This window comes from Amphibalanus amphitrite, unplaced genomic scaffold (assembly GCF_019059575.1).
Source record: "Amphibalanus amphitrite isolate SeventyFive unplaced genomic scaffold, NRLGWU_Aamphi_draft 000183F_arrow, whole genome shotgun sequence".
NCBI lineage: Eukaryota > Metazoa > Arthropoda > Thecostraca > Balanomorpha > Balanidae > Amphibalanus > Amphibalanus amphitrite.
The window spans coordinates 144,335-166,384 of NW_024881678.1; the positions used below are offsets into that span (position 1 = coordinate 144,335).

The following is a 22,050-nucleotide window of genomic DNA, read 5'->3' on the forward strand; positions in this document are numbered from 1 at the left end:
ATATCGGGTAGTTCGGTTTTTGTTGCCAAAAAAAAACTTATCTAGGCTGAGAAACTTACTTGGCTTGGCTTTTATCTTTGTTTGATGGGGGGGGGGCTATTTCGCTGCATGGATTCGTCTCTTAATTTTGCCTGCTTTTTAGACGTTTCTCGGGCTTGTTTTTCTTTATCCTTGATCAACAGCGGGAGCTCGCTCTCGCGCCGGAAGTTGTAATTGTAATGGGGCGGAGGGCGGAGGAGGATGGCAGTATGAATGAATTTGAATTTAAAGTCCGGCGCTTCTTTGGTCTAATCAAGAGGTTGTAGTTTCAAGAGCAAGATGTTCAACATCAAGAATATTGTAAAGAATATCACAGATCGGGTAAGTCAATTCAATCAACATGAAAATTGGGAAAGTTGCAGAACACCTGGGTAGCAACAAAATATACAGTTAACTTATTACTTAGATGATTATTTCAGCTGATTTTAGTGAAACAGATCCGTCCTTGGTGGATTTTGATTCAGACAAAGTGGGAGCATTCCTACTCCTTGGGTGCGTTCTTTGAACAGATTCCACGTGAAATTTCACGTGGAATCGGCAGTCAAGCCGTTCTTTGCCGATTCCACGTGGAATTTCACGTGAAATCCCGCGGAATTCCACGTGAAATACGGGAATCGGAAAAGCTTGTCGCGAGCGTTTTTTTCAAGATGGCGACGCCCAGTGGAGGAGGGAATGTGAATGTGTGCGTATGATATAGACTGGTTTTGTGGAATATGTTACTAAAATGTTACCGTTTTTACCAAAAAAACCTTTTAAGGGATTGTTTCCGCTGTTACTAACCAGCAAACTGGTGTGGAAATATTAACCGGTCGGTATTCTTACAAGCTGTATGCACACCAGAGACTTTTCTATAAAAACTCCATCTGCCTTTTATGCAACATGTAATTTACCGACAATACAAGCAACGCTAAGTTCAATGCATGTTTCACAAATCTGGGCATATTACATTTATGAAGCCTCTGCGACAATTGCGCCGTGAAATTCCCGTGCGGTCGGCAAAGAACGCATCAGCTGACTGAGCCGTGAAATTTCACGTGAAATTTCCGTGCAAAGAACGCACCCCAAGTGTTTCTTTAGATTCCGAAAGATCCTGATATTTCACCTTTTTATGCAATCCTGTGATGCGTGGAGCTAAGTTTTCATGTAAAAGCTTGAGCTGTGAAGTTTTATTTTCATGCAATAAAAGTATAAAAATTTAATGTTGATGTGCCTCTTATTTGTTGGTATATCACCCTATCCCCTGCAGACTAATACTATGTTATATTGCATGCTTAAATGCTCTTTTTAAATGCATTTTTTATGCTTACATACATAATTTACTTATGTTTCTTAGTCATACAATAACTCTTTATCGCTTGGTGGTACCTACCTAGCACACATGATTCTCATATAACTGACCTTATTTCTACCAATTCCTCCCAAAGGAGTTCAAGTGCTTGGGACTAGAAGAAGTGACAGTTGATTTGATTGTAATAAAGGTGTTTTTTGTGTTAGTCCCTTTTTATTTTATTTTTTCATGGTATTGGGACAGTGTCCTTTCTCCTTTGCACTCAGAAGCCTGATTTTGCCACTGAGTTAAATGCTTGAAGTTAATAAGAAATGCTTCGCTTAACTTCTGGCAGTGACATAGGTAATTCAGCAGCTGGCTATCCAGGTTTAGTGTGCTGATGTCCCTGATGGTGTTTAGATATTGTTGTGTGTTGTTAAAAGGACATTGTAATGTCATCCTCATTCACAAGATGCATTTTGAAGCCTTGTGGTTTGATTCAAAGAGATTCAAGGTCCATTATGGCACCATGGGCTTCCCTAACACTTAACAGTCATCCCAACCTAATCAACAGCTGAGCGCTTTTACAATTACAGCAATAAGATATCTTTGGAGGCCCTGCCTTCGACATGTTTCATACTCTTAGCTGTGCATGCTTCAAGCTGATTTGCCATTATATACCAATGCACATTAGCTATCTGACGTCATTGTCAGATCATTGGTCATCTGTATTGTGCAGGTGAAGATCATGACTGTTCAAGAGGACTTAGCTGGCGCAAGAGGGCGCCTCTGGCCTCAGGAGCCTGTGCTGTTCCAAGATGACCTCTGCACCAATTGATGGCTTCTAAGCACGATCTCTACAAGATCTTTCCATTCACTGAGGATAGCCGTGTGCGCCTTTGCAGGGGCGCTGATGGCGGGCCGTGCGCCGGCGCCGGGACAGGCGCCGAGTGCCGCCGAGGCTGGACTGGCGGCGGACCTGCGCGGCCAGCTGCGACTCTGGTGTCAGGACCAGGGACTGCTGGGCGAGCTGCGCGCCTTCTTGCGCCACCGACTGGTCACCCTGACCGGGTGCGGCGGCCCGCCTGCGCCGGCGCCGGCCCTAGCGCTGCTGGCGGCCGACCTGCTCCGCCACCTCCAGCTCTGGTTCTCCCTGGCCGTCGTGACAGCGGAGGCCGGTCTGAAGCGCTCCGGTCCTCAGGCGCGACTCTCCGCCGCCGAGGTTGATCGGGTGCTGAAAGAGCTCGGTGTTGCCATGGGCGGGAGTATGTTCGAGCGATACGCTGCCAGCGATCAGCCGCTGCTGATGCTTCTATTGCAGTGTACTGAACCGACATGTCCACCGCCGACACGAGAAAACGCTGAACCGCCACGACCACCTCAACAGACCTGCCTTACGAGCGAGACTGAGGCAGCCGAGCCTGGTTCGCTGGAGCTGCGGATGCTACGGTACCGAAGAAGGGCCAATGACAGAGCACAGGAGGAATATGCTCGCCAGCTTACCTCCTTCAAGGCTGACCAGCTGAAGCAAGTCAAGGAGCAAGAGAAAAGACGTTACCGAAGACAACTGGCCGCAATGCGGGAAGAAGTGGAACAGACATATCAAGAGAGACTGGAGCTCGAGAGACAGAAGTTGGATGTTGAACGAGATTCGATGCTGGCCAGACTGTCAGAAGAGCTAACGTTTCTTCGTGAGAGTAAGGATAGGCTGGAGACTTCTTACAAACAGATGGCTAATAGTGGTAGGAAAGCAGATTTGTCGCTAGCCAGTCAGTGTAACTGCTCCACTCAGACTGTCAGTGATGGCCACTGCGACAGGGCTTCGCAAACTGACTTGACTGAGGTTCTCAGGGATACCCATGCTTCCCCACCCAAGCGAACAAAACTGAATGTGACTTTTGACGCGGTGGATGATGAGCCAATCGAGAACACCACTGCCCTATCCTCTGGTGCACTGGCTCAGTCTCGAAACGAGCTGACGTCATCACCAGTCCGTGTGAATCTCCCCGACCCTCGTCTTGTCTCGGGACGGAGCCATACGCCGTTGCACGGACACTTTGCAGCTGACCAGCCGCATCCGTTCGCCAGTGGCGACGTCAGATCGCCGCAGAGTGTAAGGGCCACTTCCGCGCCGCAGTCGCCCGCTGTCAGGGGTCCGGTCGCAGCGAGCCAGCTGTCCGCTGTCAGTGGCGATCACAGCCCAAGTCAGCTTGCAATGGCAGGTGGAAGAAGTATGGTTTATCCGCCTCCAGGTGCAGCTAACGCTACATCTAGGTATGAAACTGTTCAGAGCAGACTGATCAGTGATCTGGAGAGACGTGTCGCCGAGTGTGAGGCCAACCTGTCAACAAGTCACTCTGGCTCTCAGTTCTCATCCCCAGACCGGGCTGCTCGAAACCAGGCAGTGGCGGCACGGCCACGTCACCCATGTTGTGAAGGTGAAGGAAATGTGCGGAAAGACGTGATGCTGGAGCGTCAGCGCCTCTTATTGGAGAGTCTCACGGAGCGTGCCAGCGAACTGGAGGAGCAGATGCGTGCACTACAGCTGCTGGCTGGAAGGACACAACCCGCAGGGCAGACGAGATCTGAGCGACCCCTAGCTACCAGTCCCCATCCTTCACTGCCACTGAGTCTTTATCATCCTCCACACGTGGAACAAGTACCGCTGGCGGCGTCCTCTGCAGAGCAACAAAAAGACATAGACGCTCTCATTGCATCAACACGTAGCCGATTGGGAGAAATGTCTGCCGCGGCGGGACGGCTGTCTCGTCAGTTCCGCGATAGCGAGACAGCCAGGCAGCGTGCCGAGCTGGACCGCTTGCTCGACAATGTCAAGCCTCAGTTATTACTGGAACGAAAACCTGTCTCACAGTCTCCTGAACGTTTGGCTGACAGACAGGCTGGTGTGCTGACGGGAGGTGAGAGCCAGCTGGAAAGATATCGAAGAACCCGGCCTGATGCTGCCAATGCGGCCCCTTTGCCAAGAGACAAAAGAATAGATGATGTCCTACAGAGCAGTCGAATGACTGTTGCAAATGACGCAAACAGAGAACAAACCAGATATAATGCCTTCACTGAGAGTGAAACGATGGGACTTAGGACATCAGAGTTTGGTGCGAAGTCAGTACCAGCCCTCAGTGGGGCTGTGGCAGAACGTCTCAGAAGCGGCAGCCATGGAAGGGTGTTTCCTCTACGATTTAGTCTCGAAAGAGACCGGGCGTACGAAGGCTCACCAACACGTGATGTACCCGTGAGGCATGCTGCCAGTGCGTCGGCCATTTCTGAACGTTCTGTTCCACCAGCCAGACGTGTAGAGAGCGTTATGGTCCCAGAGAAGGAAACGCCGACGGATGTGAGCAGGTCCCGTCGCCCGGTCGCTCAGGACACGCGCACATCCAGCCCCAGTCGCTCTAGACTGTTCAGTCTACTGAGCGACAGAGATGTGGTGTGTGGATCTCGAGCTACCGAAGCGGAACCTGAATCCATTTCCGTTCGTGATCGTCAAGAGGGTCACAATGAAAGTGCAGCCTCACCAAGTGAACAAATACACCAAAGACAGTATGTTGAACAGGACGATGCTCACTCAGGACTGATGGGAAAGGTGGCTTCACCGTTGCGTGATCAACAGGAAACTAACAATTCACTGGCACAGGAAGTGCATGTTCCGCGCCCTGAGACCAAAGACGTTGAGAAACTCGGGGCACGTGCATCGGGCGAGACCGCTGGACACCCAACTGTCGTGGAGAAAGAGGAAGCTATTTCAAATGAAGGATCCAAAGTGCAAACCTCAGGAGTGTCTGAATCTCTACATGGCCACGTTGAAGAGCCTGTGTTGCCAAAGCTTCCTGGGTCAAATACGACCTCTGATCTCGATCCTCAGCAGAAGTCAAACAAAAGTGTGGATGTGCAGAAGGAGTCTGACCAGGCTTCACACAATCAATGGAAGCCGGTCGTTGATCTGGACGCCCAGTGGAAGACTAGCGTGGATCTTGATTCTCAGTGGAAAACGGGTATCGCTTCACGTGCCTCAGACGACGTATCTGGAGAGAATGTGACTAAGCGTGAGCCACCTGAGCCATCAACCACAATGGAACAGGCACATTCTTCAGCAGCTCCGATGGCCGAGCCGCCCCCTGCAGCTATCGCTTCCTCAACGTTGGACGAAGATCGCGTGTCTAGCTGGAGGCGATCTCCTGCAGATTCTCCCGTCGACTCTGCGGAGAGAAGGGATCACCCGGAATCGCCGGACGAACCTTCCCTCAGTCCAAAGCAAGGGCCACCAGAGGACACACACCTCAACTTCCTACTCTCAGGCACCGCTGAAACAGATCAGCCCGGCGGCGCGGTGGATGAGCCAACTGATCGGGCCGGTTCTCCGTCATCTGACAGGCGTCCGTCGTCTGAAGCAGGTCGTCGTCCCCAACTGCCCGGGTGGGACTCGGCCGGCGAAGTCAGCTCGCCGGAACGCCCGTCAGGAGACGGTCCGGTCCTGGCCGGATCTGAAGGAGCTGCTCTTCACCGCTCTCCACCATTCAGTGACGGATCACCAGAGAGAGTGAGCCCATCAGAGAGAGTGAACCCATCCTCACCTCACCAGCAGTCTGAGGAAAGACGGCTGATGAGTGCGAAACGACCGCCTGCGTCCCCGGCGGCCTCACCAGAGCGATCCGTGTCCGAGGCTGAGATATCGGGGGCCACCGGCGGTGGCACCGAGGAAGATGACTTTTGGTGATGTGCGGAGAAACTGGCTGTTAGTTGTCAACGACCTGGCACTGAGTGTCTGCTGTCGCTTGTGTGCACTGGTTCTTGTCAATGTAAAGACGGAATGTTGTACTGGGTAGATGTCTCGCTGAGTTGTTGGATCGACATTAGTTAGACCAGCGAGCGATCGTGTTGGTAGAACAGCTAAAGTCACGTGGAAGAGGTAGACACTAGATAGCGTTGTATTTCCAAGCACGTCTCGAGATGCCACGTCTCATTAAAAAGTTGCACTACTAGAACGGTTTCGAAGAAACCGTATTGTAGAAATGATCTCGTACCCTGCTCGTACCTGGCGTGTGTGTATGTTTTTTTTTACGATTGAAAAGCTTCGTGTTATGTACGACTGTGTTACAATGTTTCCATTTTGTGTGTGTTTGTGTTGTATTGCAGGCGCATGGTTTATCAATATGTGCACATATTTTGGTGTTCGTTGCACCTACTCGATATTTCCGTCCTGACTGCGATTTTCAGTGGAATAAATGTCTTCCCTGTATTCAACCTAAAACTTGTATCTATCTGGTGTTCGATGAATGGTGGAATCCGTGGAAATGGTGGTGGTGGTGAGGGGGGGGGGGGGGGCAAGTCACACATATTAATATCGAAAAACGAAAGAGGAAGGGAGGTGCACAGAAAGGCTGGAAAGTGCTGGATAGCTCTTGACGAGTGCCTTCGAAAGCTTTTAGGCCATTTCTCAACGAAGTCGATAGGTACTGAGATCGGTGAAAGTCGAAGGTCATCGAAGTTCAAATATTTTTCGACTGACGCCGTAGCGGGTAAATTTGCTTAGATAACACAAAACAGTCTACAACACATTGCAAAACTTTTCTGTGACAGGTAAGCCGACAAATAGAAAAATGAATGTCAAATTTTGGCCATGTTGATGTCACATGAACTAGGCAAATAGGCAGTGGGAGAGGCGGAATTAGAAACCGCCAGATTGGCCTGGGTTCATTCTTGCGGCAGTTGATGTCATTGATGCTTAATGAACAATGGACACGTTCGTACAAGACGGCTTTACTAAGCGACACATTGAAGATTGAACGTATGCAACTGTTCGTAATGCTCATTGTTGCCCTCTGCCCGTCAGGTGGAGGGCGGTAGAACAGCGTCCGTCTCGTCAGAGAGCGATGTACCCGTCGGCGGTGCCGAGGGCTTCCTCTGCCCAACATGCATGAAAAGCTTCCCGAGTCCCGAGGAGCTGCAGCAGCACGACCAGACGGCGCATCTCGACCCGTGTGCGTGGTAAATGTGTGCTTCGGCCAGCTAGCGTCCGACGCCGGCTCATAACCCTTGTCTTTGGATTACTGCATAGACAGATATATCTGCTACTAGTTGTTATCGTTTTGCCGTTGAGCTAGAGAGCTCCTATTGATTGCATCATTGCAATATGTCGAGATAACGTGTGCACGCTGGAGGGGCTCGATTGATGTTCCCAGGAAACAGGATGGGCAATGCTTTTTGTGCGACTCGCTTATATTTCGCTCCAATTGCACCTGTAAAAATGATTGATTTCAATGGCGCACGTGCAGCGTTAAAGTTAAGTTGTCGATTTCCTCTACCGGCAGCGGCCACCTACCTATGCCCCGTGTGCAAGGCCCGGCTAACGTCTTCGGACGACCTAGAGCAGCATTTCACCAAGAACCACCCGTCCGGCCTCCTCTCGGACAACGTGCAGGTTCTGCAGCACGAGCTGGCGGACCTCAGCACGTCTTTGTCGGTAGGGAAGGTTTAAATCATGAGGCGACTTTACGTTGGACAATCTCCACTGCTGTAGCGAGTGTTCTCAGAGGCTGTGTCAGTCTCAATACATGATTTCCCTTTGGAGTTACTGGTGCTCCATGTGACACCTGTCATCGGACTGTCTCAGGGCTCTGATCAGTCGACACCCCACTTCCTATCGTCTGCAGGAGGAGCGATGGTACAGCGACGAGCTGCGCCGGGAGGTGGCGGTTACGGCGACCGATTGACACCCCTCCACCTATCGTCTGCAGGAGGAGCGATGGTACAGCGACGAGCTGCGCCGGGAGGTGGCCCGCCTACAGCAGCTGGTGGAGGTCAACCAGCTCGACGGGACTGCCAGCGACCAGCGGCCCGTGGCTGACACTCAGGTTAGAGCTGGACTCGAGCTTACAAACGGGCACGGGAACCTTGTTACGCGACATCCAACCAGTAACAGTTGCGAGAGATTATCAGCGTCCACATCCCGAACTGCGACATATCATTGGATTTATTTCCTTTTGCATCGTCTGAGGTGTCATCCGTTGCTTATTGTTCATCTACTGATTTTTGCAGGCAGGCTCTGAGGTCGCCAATCTCCGGAAACAGCTCACCGAGGCTCTGAAGAGCATATCGTCTCTCCGGCAAGCTTACAAAGCTCTGCAAGAAAAGGTCAGCACGAAGAGCGCACTGTAGAATATGTCTCACGTTCCCGCCTATCGATTCATGATGTGTGACTGCTCCACACAATATTTGGTGTCGGATACTTCATACTTGTTTATATTTCTACTAGGAATTATGTGGTTTCCGATGTTGCTTACGCCATACGGAAGCGTAATGCCGTCCTATATTTCATCGCGGTATCTTTACAGGCCGGCGGCTATGCCACGGAGAAGGCCGCGCTCAGCGCTGCTGTAGACGAGGCGAACGGACGCGTGCAGATGCTGGAGAGTCAACTGAAACTAAAGTAAGACCATTAGTGAGTGAGTGAGTGAGTGAGGGAGTGAGTGAGTGAGTGAGTGAGTGAGTGAGTGAGTGAGTGAGTGAGTGAGTGAGTGAAAAGTAACCAGAAGTTAGCATAATGTGAAAGAGCATAAACGTCCATGGTAGATGCTTGGAAAACGAAGAAGATTGATATGAGGAGAGACTGTGAGTGTGTCCCCGTTTCCAGAGAGAGCACCGATGACGCGGCTGTGCTGCGGCAGGAGCTGGTGCAGGTTCAGCAGCTCATGGACGCCGCCGCGCGCCAGCAGGAGGAGGAGCGCCGTCAGCTGGAGTCGGAGCTGCAGCAGCTCAGGGTAGGGGTAGATACTGTGTGGGACGGAGCTGCAGCAGCTCAGGGTAGCTGGTGCCGCTGACAGCTACATACCGAGCTGTCAGCTGGAGTCGGAGCTGCAGCCGCTCAGGGTGTGTGCTGGCTCAGGTGGATTTTTAGGATATGTGTTAATCAGACCATATGAAGTATTCTAAATCGGTCAGTTCGTTACAAGCCTAAATCTCAACTGAAATTACTAACTTATGTTCAGGTCTTTTTACCACGGTTATCGGCCTATGCCGTTCTTTCTTCTCATTTATTTGCTTTTTAATTGCAGGATAAGTGCAAAACCCTGGAAGAAGGAAGACAAAAGCCGGACTCTGGGGAGACACCTAGCATGGAGGAGGTGGAACGGTGCGTATAGAGCGAGTGCAGCAGCTATAAATACCATAGGTACTAGATCAGCTTATACTCGTATAATGCAACGATAATTAGCTTTGCAGCCGGAGCACCCCGAATACCCAAATAGGATTGTCATCGTATAGTGCAACGCATCATAAGTATTCGTAGAGTCTGTAAAACCGTGCTGACAGTGCTCGTTAACTGCTACTTTGCCCAATTTTTGGCAATGAACAGGCCAATTCTGTCTGTGACTATCATCCGCCCCCGGCAGGCTGACCGCTCAGCTAACCCTGCGGAGTCAGACCCTGCAGTCGCGGCTGGACGAGACGATGGGCTCACTGGACGGAGCCACGGAGAAGTTGGCCGAGACCGAGCGGCAGCGAGAGCAGCTCGATACTCAGGTGGGCCATGACTGACAGCTAGTTACGCTGGACACACATGTGGGCATTGGCAACTTAGACTGCCGTATACACATATGTGCTTGTGGCAGCCAGTCAGCGCCAGTTATTCCATGCCTCCTCAGTGCTGCCACTTGTCACCATAAGAATGTGCTGCGCTATTCAAGAATAATGCTTTTTATATTCTGTATCTCGCTTTTCACCTTGGATGTCCACAGAATATTCTTTTTTTCGTCGCCGTCAGTTTTTCAATGCAACGTCACACAGTTGCACACATTCTTAGCTGTGTTCTGATTTTGACTGCCTGCTCTGACCGATGATCCGTGCCGTGTTCCGCAGCTGAGTGCCAGCCGAGAGGCGGTCAGCAGGCTGGAGGCAGAGCTGGCTGCGTCCAGGGCGGCGCTCGAGGGAGAGCGACAGGAGCGACAGGCGGCCCGCACGGAGGGCGACGCGCGCCAGACCCGGCTGCAGGTGGGCGCTCGGCGGCAGGGCGGTTATACAGAGATCATAGAGGGAGCTGCAATCGTAGGCGGGCTACCGGTTTTGGGCGGTGTAGTGCCAACCCGACCGGCCGATGACAATCGTTAGATAGCGTGGCTTTGAGCCTGGAAGGTTGAGTTAGAAACACAGCAACCACCGTAACCCGAACGATCACTGGCATTACCCGCAGACTCGAGGACAAATGTCATATTTGTTATTATTGGCGCCGTTTACATGTGTGAATGCTGCACGAGTTATACGATTTGTATCGTCGACCTCTGTACTGATGGCGCGTGCCCCAAATGGCATCGCATGCTGAAATTCATTGGCTTGTGGTCATAGCGGAAGTTGAATTTTTGTCTCTGTCTTTTGGTAGGAGCTGGAGCAAGAGTCTGCGCAGCTGCGCACCCAGCTGGACACGCTGCGCTCTCAGCAGCAGCAGACGGCTGCCAGCGAGCAGCAGCTGCGGGCGGCCGGCAGGGAGAAAGACGAGCGGCTGCAGGAGGCCAGCCGACGACTGGAGGACAGGTTAGTGAGTAGCGCTTTCGAGGGGAGGTGACATGGACACTTTACGCAGGGGTCACTACAGACATGGAATGACAGATTGTGTGTGGCTGGAAATAATAACATGGCTGCCTTTGTTCTTACATAATATTGCATTCCAATACACTTAACTTTGCAGCATGCTGTTCTTTGCTACATGCTGCCGCCGGGCGGTGGGCCGTGGTCTTCTATGAGCCTGTGTCTCTTTGCTGTCTTGTTTGTCTATGGGTCGGTCTGCTGGTCTGTGAGCCTGTCAATTGACCATGTATGTCCGTCTGCCAGGGAGGGTAAGCTGGCGGCGCTGCAGGCCGAGCTGGCTGCCTCCGGAGAGGAGGTACAGCGGCTCCGATCAGAGCTAGGCGAACTGCAGGCCAAGATCGAGAGCGGAGACGGAGCGGCGGCCACCGCCATCCGGCAGCTGGAGGCGCAAAACGTCAGTCCGTTAACTATTGATTTATAATCGGATTAGAATTTAGTGGTGGGCGGTTGGAGTTCAGAGAGCTGATGGGATGGAAGATGTTGGGATGATAGCTTTATAGGTAGGCACGGTGGTTGGGAGGTAAGGGAAACGAATACGATGACTTGAGACATCTTGAGAGTCATGAGACACTAGACAGTTATATGTGCGAAATCGGGAATTGGTGCAGTCTGTGCCGATGCCTTTTTTTCTGTCACGAAAAGCTGCTCACCCGGCCGCTGGAGCGCTGTCCTCACCCGCTCCGTTGCACCCACAGGCGAGTCTGCACCAGGCGGCGGCGCAGCACCGCCAGCAGGCGGCTGAGCAGGCTGACCAGCTGTCCGCCCGGCTGGAGTCCACCCAGCAGCAGCTCAGCCGCGCGCAGAGCCAGCTGCAGGAGCGGCAGGAGGACGGCGACCGGCTCAGAGCCGAGCTGGCAGACACCGCCGGCCGGCTGACCGCCGCGCTCGGGTCGCTCGCAGAGACCGAGAAACACCTGGAGGAGAAGGTAATCAATGTATTCATCCACCATACAATGGCTCTTCCGCACCCGAGTCACACTGCGTCAATACGAATAAAAACAGATGAAAAGAGCGGGTAAATGAACGGGTAAAAGAGACGGTGCTGACCATACGACACAACACAACACAAGCACGCAAGCTCAGCTTTACCCGGCCCCGGCCTCACGCAACAGCAGCTGCCTCAGTCGCCGCTTGAACGCAGGCCGCCTCAGGCATTTCAGATCACAAGGCAGCCGATTGAACACAGCACTGCAGTGAACCAGTCGTCTAGCACCAGAACATGTCTTAGCTCAGGGCAGTAAAGCAGGCCATTCTGACGGGTTTCATAGGAAGTGTCAACGAACGAAAACATTGCAGCTACATATATGAGTGAGGATTCAGAAATCTGCCGAGCAGACGGGCAAAAGCAGTACGTTATACACCGCTTCCGTCAAGAGTTAATGTACACGGACCACGTCCACGGCATTCACAGTGATAACTTTCCAACCTGCCTGTATTATTTGATAAACTCTTGACTTTGTATCCGACTTTATGTCGGTTTTAACCCAGACTGGTGTTCATGTCTTTAATTCTCCATTGCACCTAGTTTTTTTTTTTACATTCCCCAACTTCAGTAAAAGTGTTGTGTCTCACTGAATGTCATAGTTCACTGTCGATGGTAGCGCTGTTGTTTGTTCCGTAACCCGCTGATTGGGGTGGCGCTCATCCCGTTCCGCCAGGTGCGTCAGCTATCGGCAGAGGAGGCAGCCCGTCGGACCGACCAGGACCGCTGCAAGCAATTAGAGACAGAGCTGAAGACCGAGCGTGGCCGCGCTGATCAGTTGGAGCAGCGGCTGGCACAGTCCGATCGGACGGCAGCAGAGGAGAAACAACGGGCCGACCAGCTCAGCGAGCGGCTGCAGCGGCAGGCGAGTTGCGGCGGGCACGCGTTGGACGGTGGACAGAATATAGCAGGCACATATCAGACTCACACGTCTTGGACACACAGCTGCGGGCACAAAACGGACGCACATCGACTCGCGGGGCACATATCAGATACACGCTGTACAGTGTGTATACACGCACCGGACACATCAGACACATAGCGGGCACATGATAGATGCATACCGGACTCATATAGAACAAATACACCGGACGCACATCAGCCACATAGCGGATACACTCAGACGCACATCGGACGCACATTGAGCACACTCCGTTCACAGCATGCACAGACACATTTCCGTCATCAGCCTCGAAGTCAGTCGTTCGCTATGAATATTTTTCACTGCAATGCAGTGCAATTGGCTGACACTGACACTGACTGTTCGTCTCCGGCAGAGCACTGAGCTGGAGCAGACCAGTGGCGTGTTAGCCTCACTGCGGACAGAGATGGACTCGGCTCAGGCCGACCTGAAGGAGACGCGGGGGGAGCTGGAGCGGTGCGGGACGGAGAACACTCGACTCCAGCAGACGGCGCAGCAGACCGAGAAAGAGCTGGCCGAGAGTCGGCTCCGCTGTCAGAGCCTCTCCGAAACAGTCACCGAGAAGTCCCAGGTGAATACAGGCGATGATATAACCGTCCTTATGACGGTGTAGTACGCTTTGCAGATTGTGCGTTCCTTTCAGGTGGTTTCTTATCCCAAATGAGACTGCGACATGAAAGCAAAATAAAACCTCCTCCCGTCCCGACAAAGGAAGCAACTTTTTATGTGAAGCACTCGGACCCACTTATTCGTTGTTGTTTTTTTTTCGTCACGGTAATTCTTACCGTAATCTTTTTTTGTTGTCCTGTATCGTACTATGACCCCAGATATCGTCTTTTGCCGTGATAAGACCTTCACCATCTGTGTCCCGTACTGGATTGTAACCTCTTATCCCATTCGGTATCGTGACTCCTCTTCCGCTGCCGAGCAGCTGGTCGACTCCCTGGAGGAGCGTCTGTCGGCCGCACAGACCCGTCAGACCGAGCTGGACACCCAGCTGGCGGCGGCCGAGCAGCGGCAAAAGGAGCTGCAGCGCACGCGCGACACGCTGGAGGCCGAGAAACTACAGGCAGAGAGCAGTCTGGCGCAGCTCCGAGAGACCTCCAAAACGCAGCTGGCAGAGAAGGAACAGGTGAGAGCGAGATCGGGGTGCTGGGCGGGCGAAACGACGGACAAGGCTCGTGGGTGGAGGGGTGTACCGGGCGGCCAGTGTTACTCTGGAATGAGTCAACCTTTTGGCGAACGCTTGGGGATAGCACTGTTTTTTTTTCGCCTGGAATTGTGTCTTTCTCATCCTACGTGCTCACTATGCTTTAACCGTGACAGAATATGCAATGCCTTACGGGCATATAGGAGTTTCTGTGATTCTTATCTGTTTTATCCCATATCGCCATGATTTGACACACTGTGTCTGATCCCAGGAGGCAGCGACACTGCGCGCAGCGACCCAGGCGGCTGAGGAGCGGTCAGCCCGGCTACAGGAGACGGTCACTGATAAGGAGAAGCGCTGTACAGAGCTGTCGGACGAGCGGGACCAGCTGAAGGCCGAGCGACAGCGGCTGGAGACGGAGAAAACTGAGCTGACCGCCCGACTGGTCAGTGCTGCCCCGCGGTGCAGTGCCAAATAAGTAGGCGGTGTCTGGCTAATGCTTTTGTGGAATTATGTGCACCATGCATTCTATTGCTTCTCAAACCGTTTGTTTCTTCGACGCCTTTTTGAGTTATGTTCTGTTTTATCTCGCTTAATTTTGTGTTAAATTATGACTGTCTTTGCGTTTGTCTCTCAGGAGAGTTCCGAGTCGGCGGCTGCCTCGGTGCGCTCGGAGCTGACACAGCTCCAGACGCGCTATGAGCTGCAGGTGGAGACGCTGCAGGAGAGCCTGGCCAGCCTGCGGGCGGAGCTGCAGCAGCAGACGGCTGTTAATGGGGAGCTGCAGAAACGGCTGGACGAGATTCTTGGAGATAAAGTCGGTACGTAAGACCGCTGGATAGAGCGTCAGCTCACTTGATGCTTGGTTGGATGAGTCGGTGCTGGGAGCCAGGTTACTTGGAATGTAATCAAGGTACTTAATTCAGGTTGATGTGTTTACCTCGTCCTTAGAGCAGCTGGAGACTAGAGCCAGTACGGCTGAGTTTAGCTTGTGTTTGTGTTTGTTTGTCGCAGAACTGGAGGCGCAGGCGAGCACGGCCGAGGACGAGCGTCGCGCGCTGGTCGAGCGCTGTCTGGACTCGGAGCGCGAGCTGGAGCGTCAAAAGTCCAGTGTGGTCGAGCTGCGCCGTAAGCTTGATGACACGACGGCGGCGCTGCAGGAGCTGGCCCGCGAGAACCAGCTGCTGCAGGTGAGCAGGGCGTGCTCGACGCTCAGGGGTACCACAAGGGGTGTGAGGGGTTAGTCCGGGGTGTTAGTCGTCGGCCGCCGGACAGGTCTGGGTCCGCATCACGGTCCATTACTCTGGAGCTGACCGATTTTGTCTGGTGAAGACACAACGCAGGAACTTTTACTTTGCAAACTGTATCTCTACCTCCGAATGCTTGTCATACCTGTCATCTACATGCATCCGTAACTATTGTTGTAAGCATTTTTACTAATGATGTCGAGTATTCCTCCCGAGTATGTTGGTTTGGCGCATATATTTAGTTAGGTTGGAGAGAATGGAGACTGCATCCTGACAGCAGTATTAATAGCCGAAACATTCGCCGTATTTTAGATTTTAACATTTGTCTTTGCTTTGAATCGATTTTTGACGAAAATTCGATCGATTTACAACCATAGTAAAATTCAAGTCATAGTAAAATGGAAACCCGCAGTAGTCTGTAAATATCGGTATTTAAAACAATTGATTGTCTGCGCTTGCCTGCGTATTTAAAACGATCACCTGAAACGTGTCGCACATTCCATTTGCCTCACTGTGAGCCGTCACACTGTTGAGCCGCTGGCCAGCTCCCAGCCAGTGTGGTCTGTCGGCGGGACACGTCCGAGCCAGATCCGGGAGCGGTACGTGGTGCGGTCGGCTGAACGTGAGCCGCGGTCAGCTTCCGCCCCAGTTCCGCGCTGCGGGGCGGACTCTGCTGCGCGGACACGGTCGGCTGGAGGCACAGAACGGCGGCGGTCCGCAATCATAGCGCTGCATAGCGGTGGCCAGGCGAGATGAGGCCGGGATCAGGCATTTAGCAGTTCAGGGAGACAGATAACGGAAAAACTTTTCTGATGGGATATCAGCGAATGACAGATGTCCACGGGGTATGGCTATTGGTCGTACGTTTTACTGCTTCCATCATTTTGCCATTTTTAATGTTTCTAGAGCTTATTGGCTTTTGTCTTTTTATGCTCGTATCATAAGCTGTCGTGCGATGCCATAAAATCAACTTTTTGTGCGATATGAACATAGTTACTGACATATCCATCTGGTTCGTGCTACAGGTGAAAGGTATATTTGGGAATATTGGCTCGGCTATATCGTTTTGAGTTTTAGACTGTTCTGTAGGTTTGCCATTAGGTGTGTCTGATCTGTCATACATAGGTGCACCATCGATGCGTCACGCCTGACAGCCCGGCCGGCCGGCCGCCGAGCCGCCGGGCGGGGCTCTGACGAGGCCGTTGGCACTGGGCGTCGTCCGATCCCCTCCCTCCCCTGCCGATCCGCCCGGCCCGACTGGGTATATCGGGGGCTCATTAGCCACCCAATGGGCGCCGCCCCGCTCGCGGCGGGCGTGGGACGGGCGGGGCCCGGCGCCGCGGCGCGTGGCACGGGGGACACCGGTCTGGAATGTTCACCCATGGATGCTTTTTCCCTGAGAGGGCGTGTTATACTCCACTTTAGGGTGCTTTCTGGCTTGTCGTTTTTGTTCTTTTAAGTGTTTTTGCTGCTATATTTATGAAAACTTAAATCGGGCACGGGATACGCATGGCATTGTTGTTTTTGTAATCCCAGGTGATAAACACCAGTAATGGGATATTTATTGTTTATGACTTTCACGGAATAAAATGCGCATGTGCGTGCTCTAGATAATTCTTCCATAGTTGGTTTAAACCCGAATGGAGAGTATACCATTCGACGTGCCTGAGCGAGGCGAACACGATGATGCCAAAATCTGCGGCCGTTTTTTTTTTTGCGAAGTTATTACGAGCGAGCGCAGCGAGCGAGCGAGTTCATACTGAATTAAGGGAAAATCCTGAGTAATGCGTTCTTGCCAACCACCGCACGTGGCGCGTGGTAAAGTTGGACATTTTTTTAAGAACCCCCAAAATTGCAACCTCAATAACGGCACAACGGTTGGGCCGATTGAATTGAAACTCGATACACAGCTAGGTCTCCATCAGATAATTCATCTGCATGTGTTAAGGTTGGGGTGCTACAGCACGTGCGCACGTGCAGGGGGCGCTCCCAGATCTCGAGAACGGCTGGACCGATTGCGCTCAAATTTGGTACACGGTTGGGGACCAGTTAGTAGGGTGCCGTGCAAAAGTCAGTTTGGACCCCGTTTGCACGTGCGCACGTGCAGAATGCCGCTTCCAGATCTCGATTGCGTTCAAATTTGGCACACCGCTAGCGACCGGTTAGAAGGGTGCTTTGCACAAGCCCGTTGGAAGTACTCTCTCGCCCTTGCGCACGTGCAGGGCTCACTATCTCGCTCGCTCGTTCTTCGCCCAAAAGGCGTTTTACTGGTTTATCAAAAACCAAACCCGTGCCTTGGGCCACTTGACCTGACCCCAGAGGTTACCGGTTGACCTGAGACCTTAAAATCGGGTACCAGTCGCAGAGTCTCGTAACGGCGCACACGCTCGTTTTTCTAGCTCCATCAGGGGCGAAACGGCGAGGGGTCGCACTCCCCCCCCCCCCCTCGGCCAGCGCGTATGTAGACAAACAATAGGTCCGGCGAAGATTAACCCGGCAGCCGCTGGGCCTCCGCGTCACCCGGCGGCTTCTTGGGGGGGCACATAGTTGCCCCCCTTTAATTTTGCGATGATATTGTTGCAACGCGAAGAGAAAGAGAAGCGAAACTTTGCACACATCTTCCTGAATACCTAGCCGAGGTCGTGTCCAAATTTTGTGTCGATCCCGTTTGAAGTGACGTCACAGTGACGTCAGAAGTCAAATTATAGATTTGCGACTCAGTTTCCTCACGATATATCCTAAACAAACATGAGATCGAATATAAAGGACCGATTATTGGTCAGGAACTAGTTGGAAGTGTACTTAAGTGTTTAAGGATGACAGCAGGTGCTGTCTAGTTCATTTACAGTTGAGTTTTATGCTCAGCGACATCAGAAACGGTCCATATCGGAAAACGACAAAACTTTCTGACGTCACTGTCACGTCATCTTAAATGCTACAACCACCAAACTTTATTCTAACATTGCTTAGGTATTCATTTGAAGCTATGCCAACTTTCACTTTCGTAGCTCATTAGGTTTCGAAGATATTTCACAAAACGTAAGGGGGGCAACTTTATGCCCCCCCCCCCCAGCGGCTCGTGGGTTAATAAAAATCCAGGATCACTGTGTTATACACCCTCTCACTCATCAGCCTCATCTGTTTTTTTCCTTTTTAAGTTTGTTCGTTGACTTTTTCTTGAAGTCTCATAACGTGACCTGGTAACCTGAGTCCAAATCTCCACAGTGCCTATTTATAACTGATATGCGAATTATCAGGTTATTCGCGAATAAAAATACCTGCTCGCCACGAGACAGTAGGATAGTATGGATTTGACGCTGCGTATGTTATAACTTATAAGGAATCCGTAGGCGGCCATGAGATAAAACTGATCGATTTTAGGGTGTTGACGGGTATGGTTACCTGGGTATGTTGACCGATGTCGTTAGGTAGGTACTGTGATACCTTCTGGGTAACTGATGCGGTGTCATAAAGGGTATGTGCTGACTAATTTCGATGGAACGGGGAAATATCGTTGACCGATGCCCACCGGTTGCAGATGGGATTCCGGCCCATGTCACTCACCCTTTGTGTGGGCGGCGAACTGTCGGGTGCGGGTATACTAGGAACCGTTAGTGTATGATTGGCTGGGCTGGCCGATAGGACGAGGTCAGCCGCCGCGCCCGGGGCGGGGGGGGGGGACCGGCCGCGCCCGGGGGGTGGTCACGGACCGTGTCCCTGTTGGGCGCCGCCCAGCGTGCCGCGGTCAGCCGCCCGCCGGCCGGCCGGTGCGGGCAGCGAACCACCCATCCAGCGTGTGCGCCCACCAATTACTCGACGCCCCGGCGGGGAATGTCCGGGTCCGTCTGTCTGTCCGGCCACCCGGCGTCCTGCAGCTAAATCTGTCCGTGGTGTCAGATTATAATCCGTGAAATCTGATACTAAACCATTGATGGCAATGACCTAAGATAATTTTAATTGGTATGATTAACAGTTCATTATTATTATTTTTCATTTAGATTTACGCTCAACAATGTAAACCCAAATATAGCCACGCTTAGGTATCACTAATGATTTTGTCGTGAGGATAAAAAGTTGCCGCGCTGTTAGCGTCACCGAGAATGTCAACAGGCAGTTGACGAGTTAGCTCACGGTAACAACCCAGGGCTTTGTTTTTCTGCTTCAACCAGCGTTTTAATTTTTGATGATGCCAGACGCATTGAGCATCGTTTTGTGCGTCTGATTTTACCGGGGAATCTGGCGACTCGCCATATAATCGTGATAAAAAGGACAGAACAAATTCAGGGTTTTCTTTGCACTATTCCCACGATATCTAGTGGTATGTTTTCGCCATTTGTAATCACTGGCATGTTTTCATTCCATTTTCCAGAATATCTCGTTTATGTCCAATTTAGTAATTGCGTTTACTATGTCATGCAATTATCCTGTCTCATCCCGCAATTTCAAATCCTCATTAACATGTGGCCGCTACGGTCCGTCATAATTTAACAACGCCAATATTCGTCTGACCCAGTCGTCCCTAAATCTGTCTGATCCAGTGATGGCCTTTCTGAGCCACTGATGACCCAAGTGACCCATTTACGACCCGCTTGACCGAGCGGTGATCTAAATAACGCAGTGATGTCCCAATGCTGACCTACTTGGGCCAGGTTGGATTCAGTGGGGACTTGTGAAGTCCCATCCAATCCAGCGGTGACCCAAGTGACCTGTTTGACCCATTGGTGATCTAGCGGTGACCCCAGTGACCTGTTTGACCCAGTGCTGACCCAGCGATGTCTCTCGCCCCCAGATGGAAACTGCTCGCGCCCAGGACCGCAAGTGGACGGACGACTCTCTGGTGACCGTATGTCACGGCTGTGACCGAGAGTTCACTCTGACCGTGCGCAAACACCACTGCCGATCGTGTGGGCAGATCTTCTGCAAAGACTGCAGCGCGCGTACCGCCACACTACCCAGCAGCAAGAAACCGGTGCGGGTGTGCGAGCCGTGCTTCGCAGAGGTGACATCCAAATAGACAGCCGGGATGGAGCTTTTAGGACTCATCGGGCGTACCATGGCGGCTGCGTGCCCCCCCCCCCCGCCCCCTTTGACGCCCAGCGTCAGCGGGACTTTTTCTGTCCCCAATGTGTGGTGTACTCGCTGGGGGCTGAAAGGGGTTCTAAAGAGCGACATCCGTATACCATAAAGAGGAGATATGTATTTACGTGCTTCGCTGTTCGATTGTGACCGATTTGTAACGATGTATGCGTTGTAAGACACAGCTTCGCTGGGGCAGCCTGCACGCTTCTGTGGCTCGTGGTGTGCTGTATCCGAGGTGTCAGGCTGCGGGACTGACCGCGCGCTGGTCAGACCTCTGCCTGAGGGTACCTCTCGCGGTCGCACACGCTGCGAACTGCCGCCGGCCGCAGCTCTGCACACGCTACCTAACTCAATGCGGTATGGGACACGGTAACTCACCTGTCCCCTATTATTGTTGAATTTTATATATGTACCTTTGGTTGCATGCTATGGGCAGTAATCTTGTGTTGATATCTGGAATACAAATGACCGTGTGTATAATGCTGGATGTATTGTGTCAGTGAGTTGGTGCAGCGCGAACGGAATGATTCGGAAACTATATACGGCTCTGAAAAAGGCTCCGGTAGCTGGTTGTTAGACTTTGGTGAGAAGCGTTATCTTGCTTTGAGTAGGCGTTAGTAATGATTCGGTATGATAATGATAATAATGATAATGAATCGCCGAACGGAATGATTGGGAAACTATATACGGCTCTGAAAAAGGCTCCGGTAGCTGGTTGTAAGACTTTGGTGAGAAGCGTTATCTTGCTTTGAGTAGACGTTAGTCGTTACAAAGTACAAACTTAAGTGTGTGCCTCATAAAAATATACGGTTGACCTATAAGCCATCTGGAATATCCAATGATCCATTCATCTCACGTTTACCTATATGTTGTGACACCTTTAAGCATACATGTGCACATTGCACAATAAATGAGCTGGAAGAGATTGAGATAAAAGCGACACATTTGACACACTGCGGGGGCTGAGTTGACGTGACGTGACCTGACCTGACCCATACCCATGGGCGCAAAAGCTTGTCCTTTACACTAGAAAGGCACGGAATAATTTCAGCTGAAGCGACAACTTTGGATGACGACGCAAAATACCGCTCCGTGTCGTGTCGGTGCATGGGCTTCAAGTGGAGGATGAGGCGGGGCCGCCACGACCTTGGTCTAGTGAAGAGTCGACCTTGATCCTGCCCGAGTCAGAGCTGGAACAAAGGGTGACGAAGCTGCCTCCCGCCCCGCCGCACCGCTCCGGTGCCCAGAGTGGCTGTAGTCAGCGCCGGTGAAAAGGACACTGGGTGTGCCGCCGGCGCGTGCCTGGCCCGCGCGAGCCCCGTGTCGCCGGCGCATTTTGGACAGCTTCCTTCGACCCTGAGCGGTGTCACGGGCGCCGGTGAGCCATGGTTGGCGGCGTGCTTGACAGCTGGCTCGCCCTCTGCGCCCCTGGCCCTGGGAGGGACGCGTCCACCCTTCCACCCACTGCAGCTCATTACACTGGGACACCGGCCCTTGAGGGACGCTTCTCTGTACCAAATTCGGCAATCGGCACAATACAAAACGCTGCATCTATAGACTCTAGAGGGGTTGATCACTGCACCCGCTGCTGGTGACTCCGATGATTCCCGGCCCTATCGCCGTAATCATGCACACTTGTCAAAGGCGCAACTCATCAGTTAACCCGCGCCCCAGTGGCGGTCTCAGCCAACTTCGCCCTAGTGCGGGGGGCATATGTTACCACCCACCTCTAACTCAAAAACTAAGAGGGCTAGAAAGACGCGGTAAAAA

General features: G+C 52.2%; 1 protein-coding gene across 1 annotated transcript; it reads left to right on the plus strand.

The window, feature by feature from the left end:
• The first annotated feature begins 192 nt into the window (after window positions 1-192).
• LOC122384188 (early endosome antigen 1-like) lies at window positions 193-20,765 on the plus strand. The gene is made up of 20 exons (XM_043371279.1): window positions 193-360; window positions 7,155-7,302; window positions 7,633-7,784; window positions 8,059-8,175; window positions 8,360-8,455; window positions 8,656-8,750; window positions 8,955-9,081; window positions 9,376-9,452; window positions 9,712-9,841; window positions 10,178-10,309; window positions 10,695-10,846; window positions 11,144-11,294; window positions 11,596-11,826; window positions 12,559-12,747; window positions 13,160-13,375; window positions 13,736-13,936; window positions 14,226-14,399; window positions 14,592-14,775; window positions 14,969-15,144; window positions 19,991-20,765. Exons 1-20 carry the CDS (start codon window positions 319-321, stop codon window positions 20,213-20,215), a joined length of 3,015 nt encoding a protein of 1,004 aa, XP_043227214.1. The 5' UTR covers window positions 193-318; the 3' UTR covers window positions 20,216-20,765.
• The last annotated feature ends 1,285 nt before the right edge of the window (window positions 20,766-22,050 follow it).

Bases quoted from the DNA above. Each gene is read 5' to 3' on its own strand.
- LOC122384188 (XM_043371279.1), top strand. From the start codon at position 319: ATGTTCAACATCAAGAATATTGTAAAGAATATCACAGATCGG. The intron at 13,376-13,735 runs GTGAATACAGGC...GCTGCCGAGCAG, and splicing joins CAGTCACCGAGAAGTCCCAG to CTGGTCGACTCCCTGGAGGA. The intron at 14,400-14,591 runs GTCAGTGCTGCC...TTTGTCTCTCAG, and splicing joins CTGAGCTGACCGCCCGACTG to GAGAGTTCCGAGTCGGCGGC.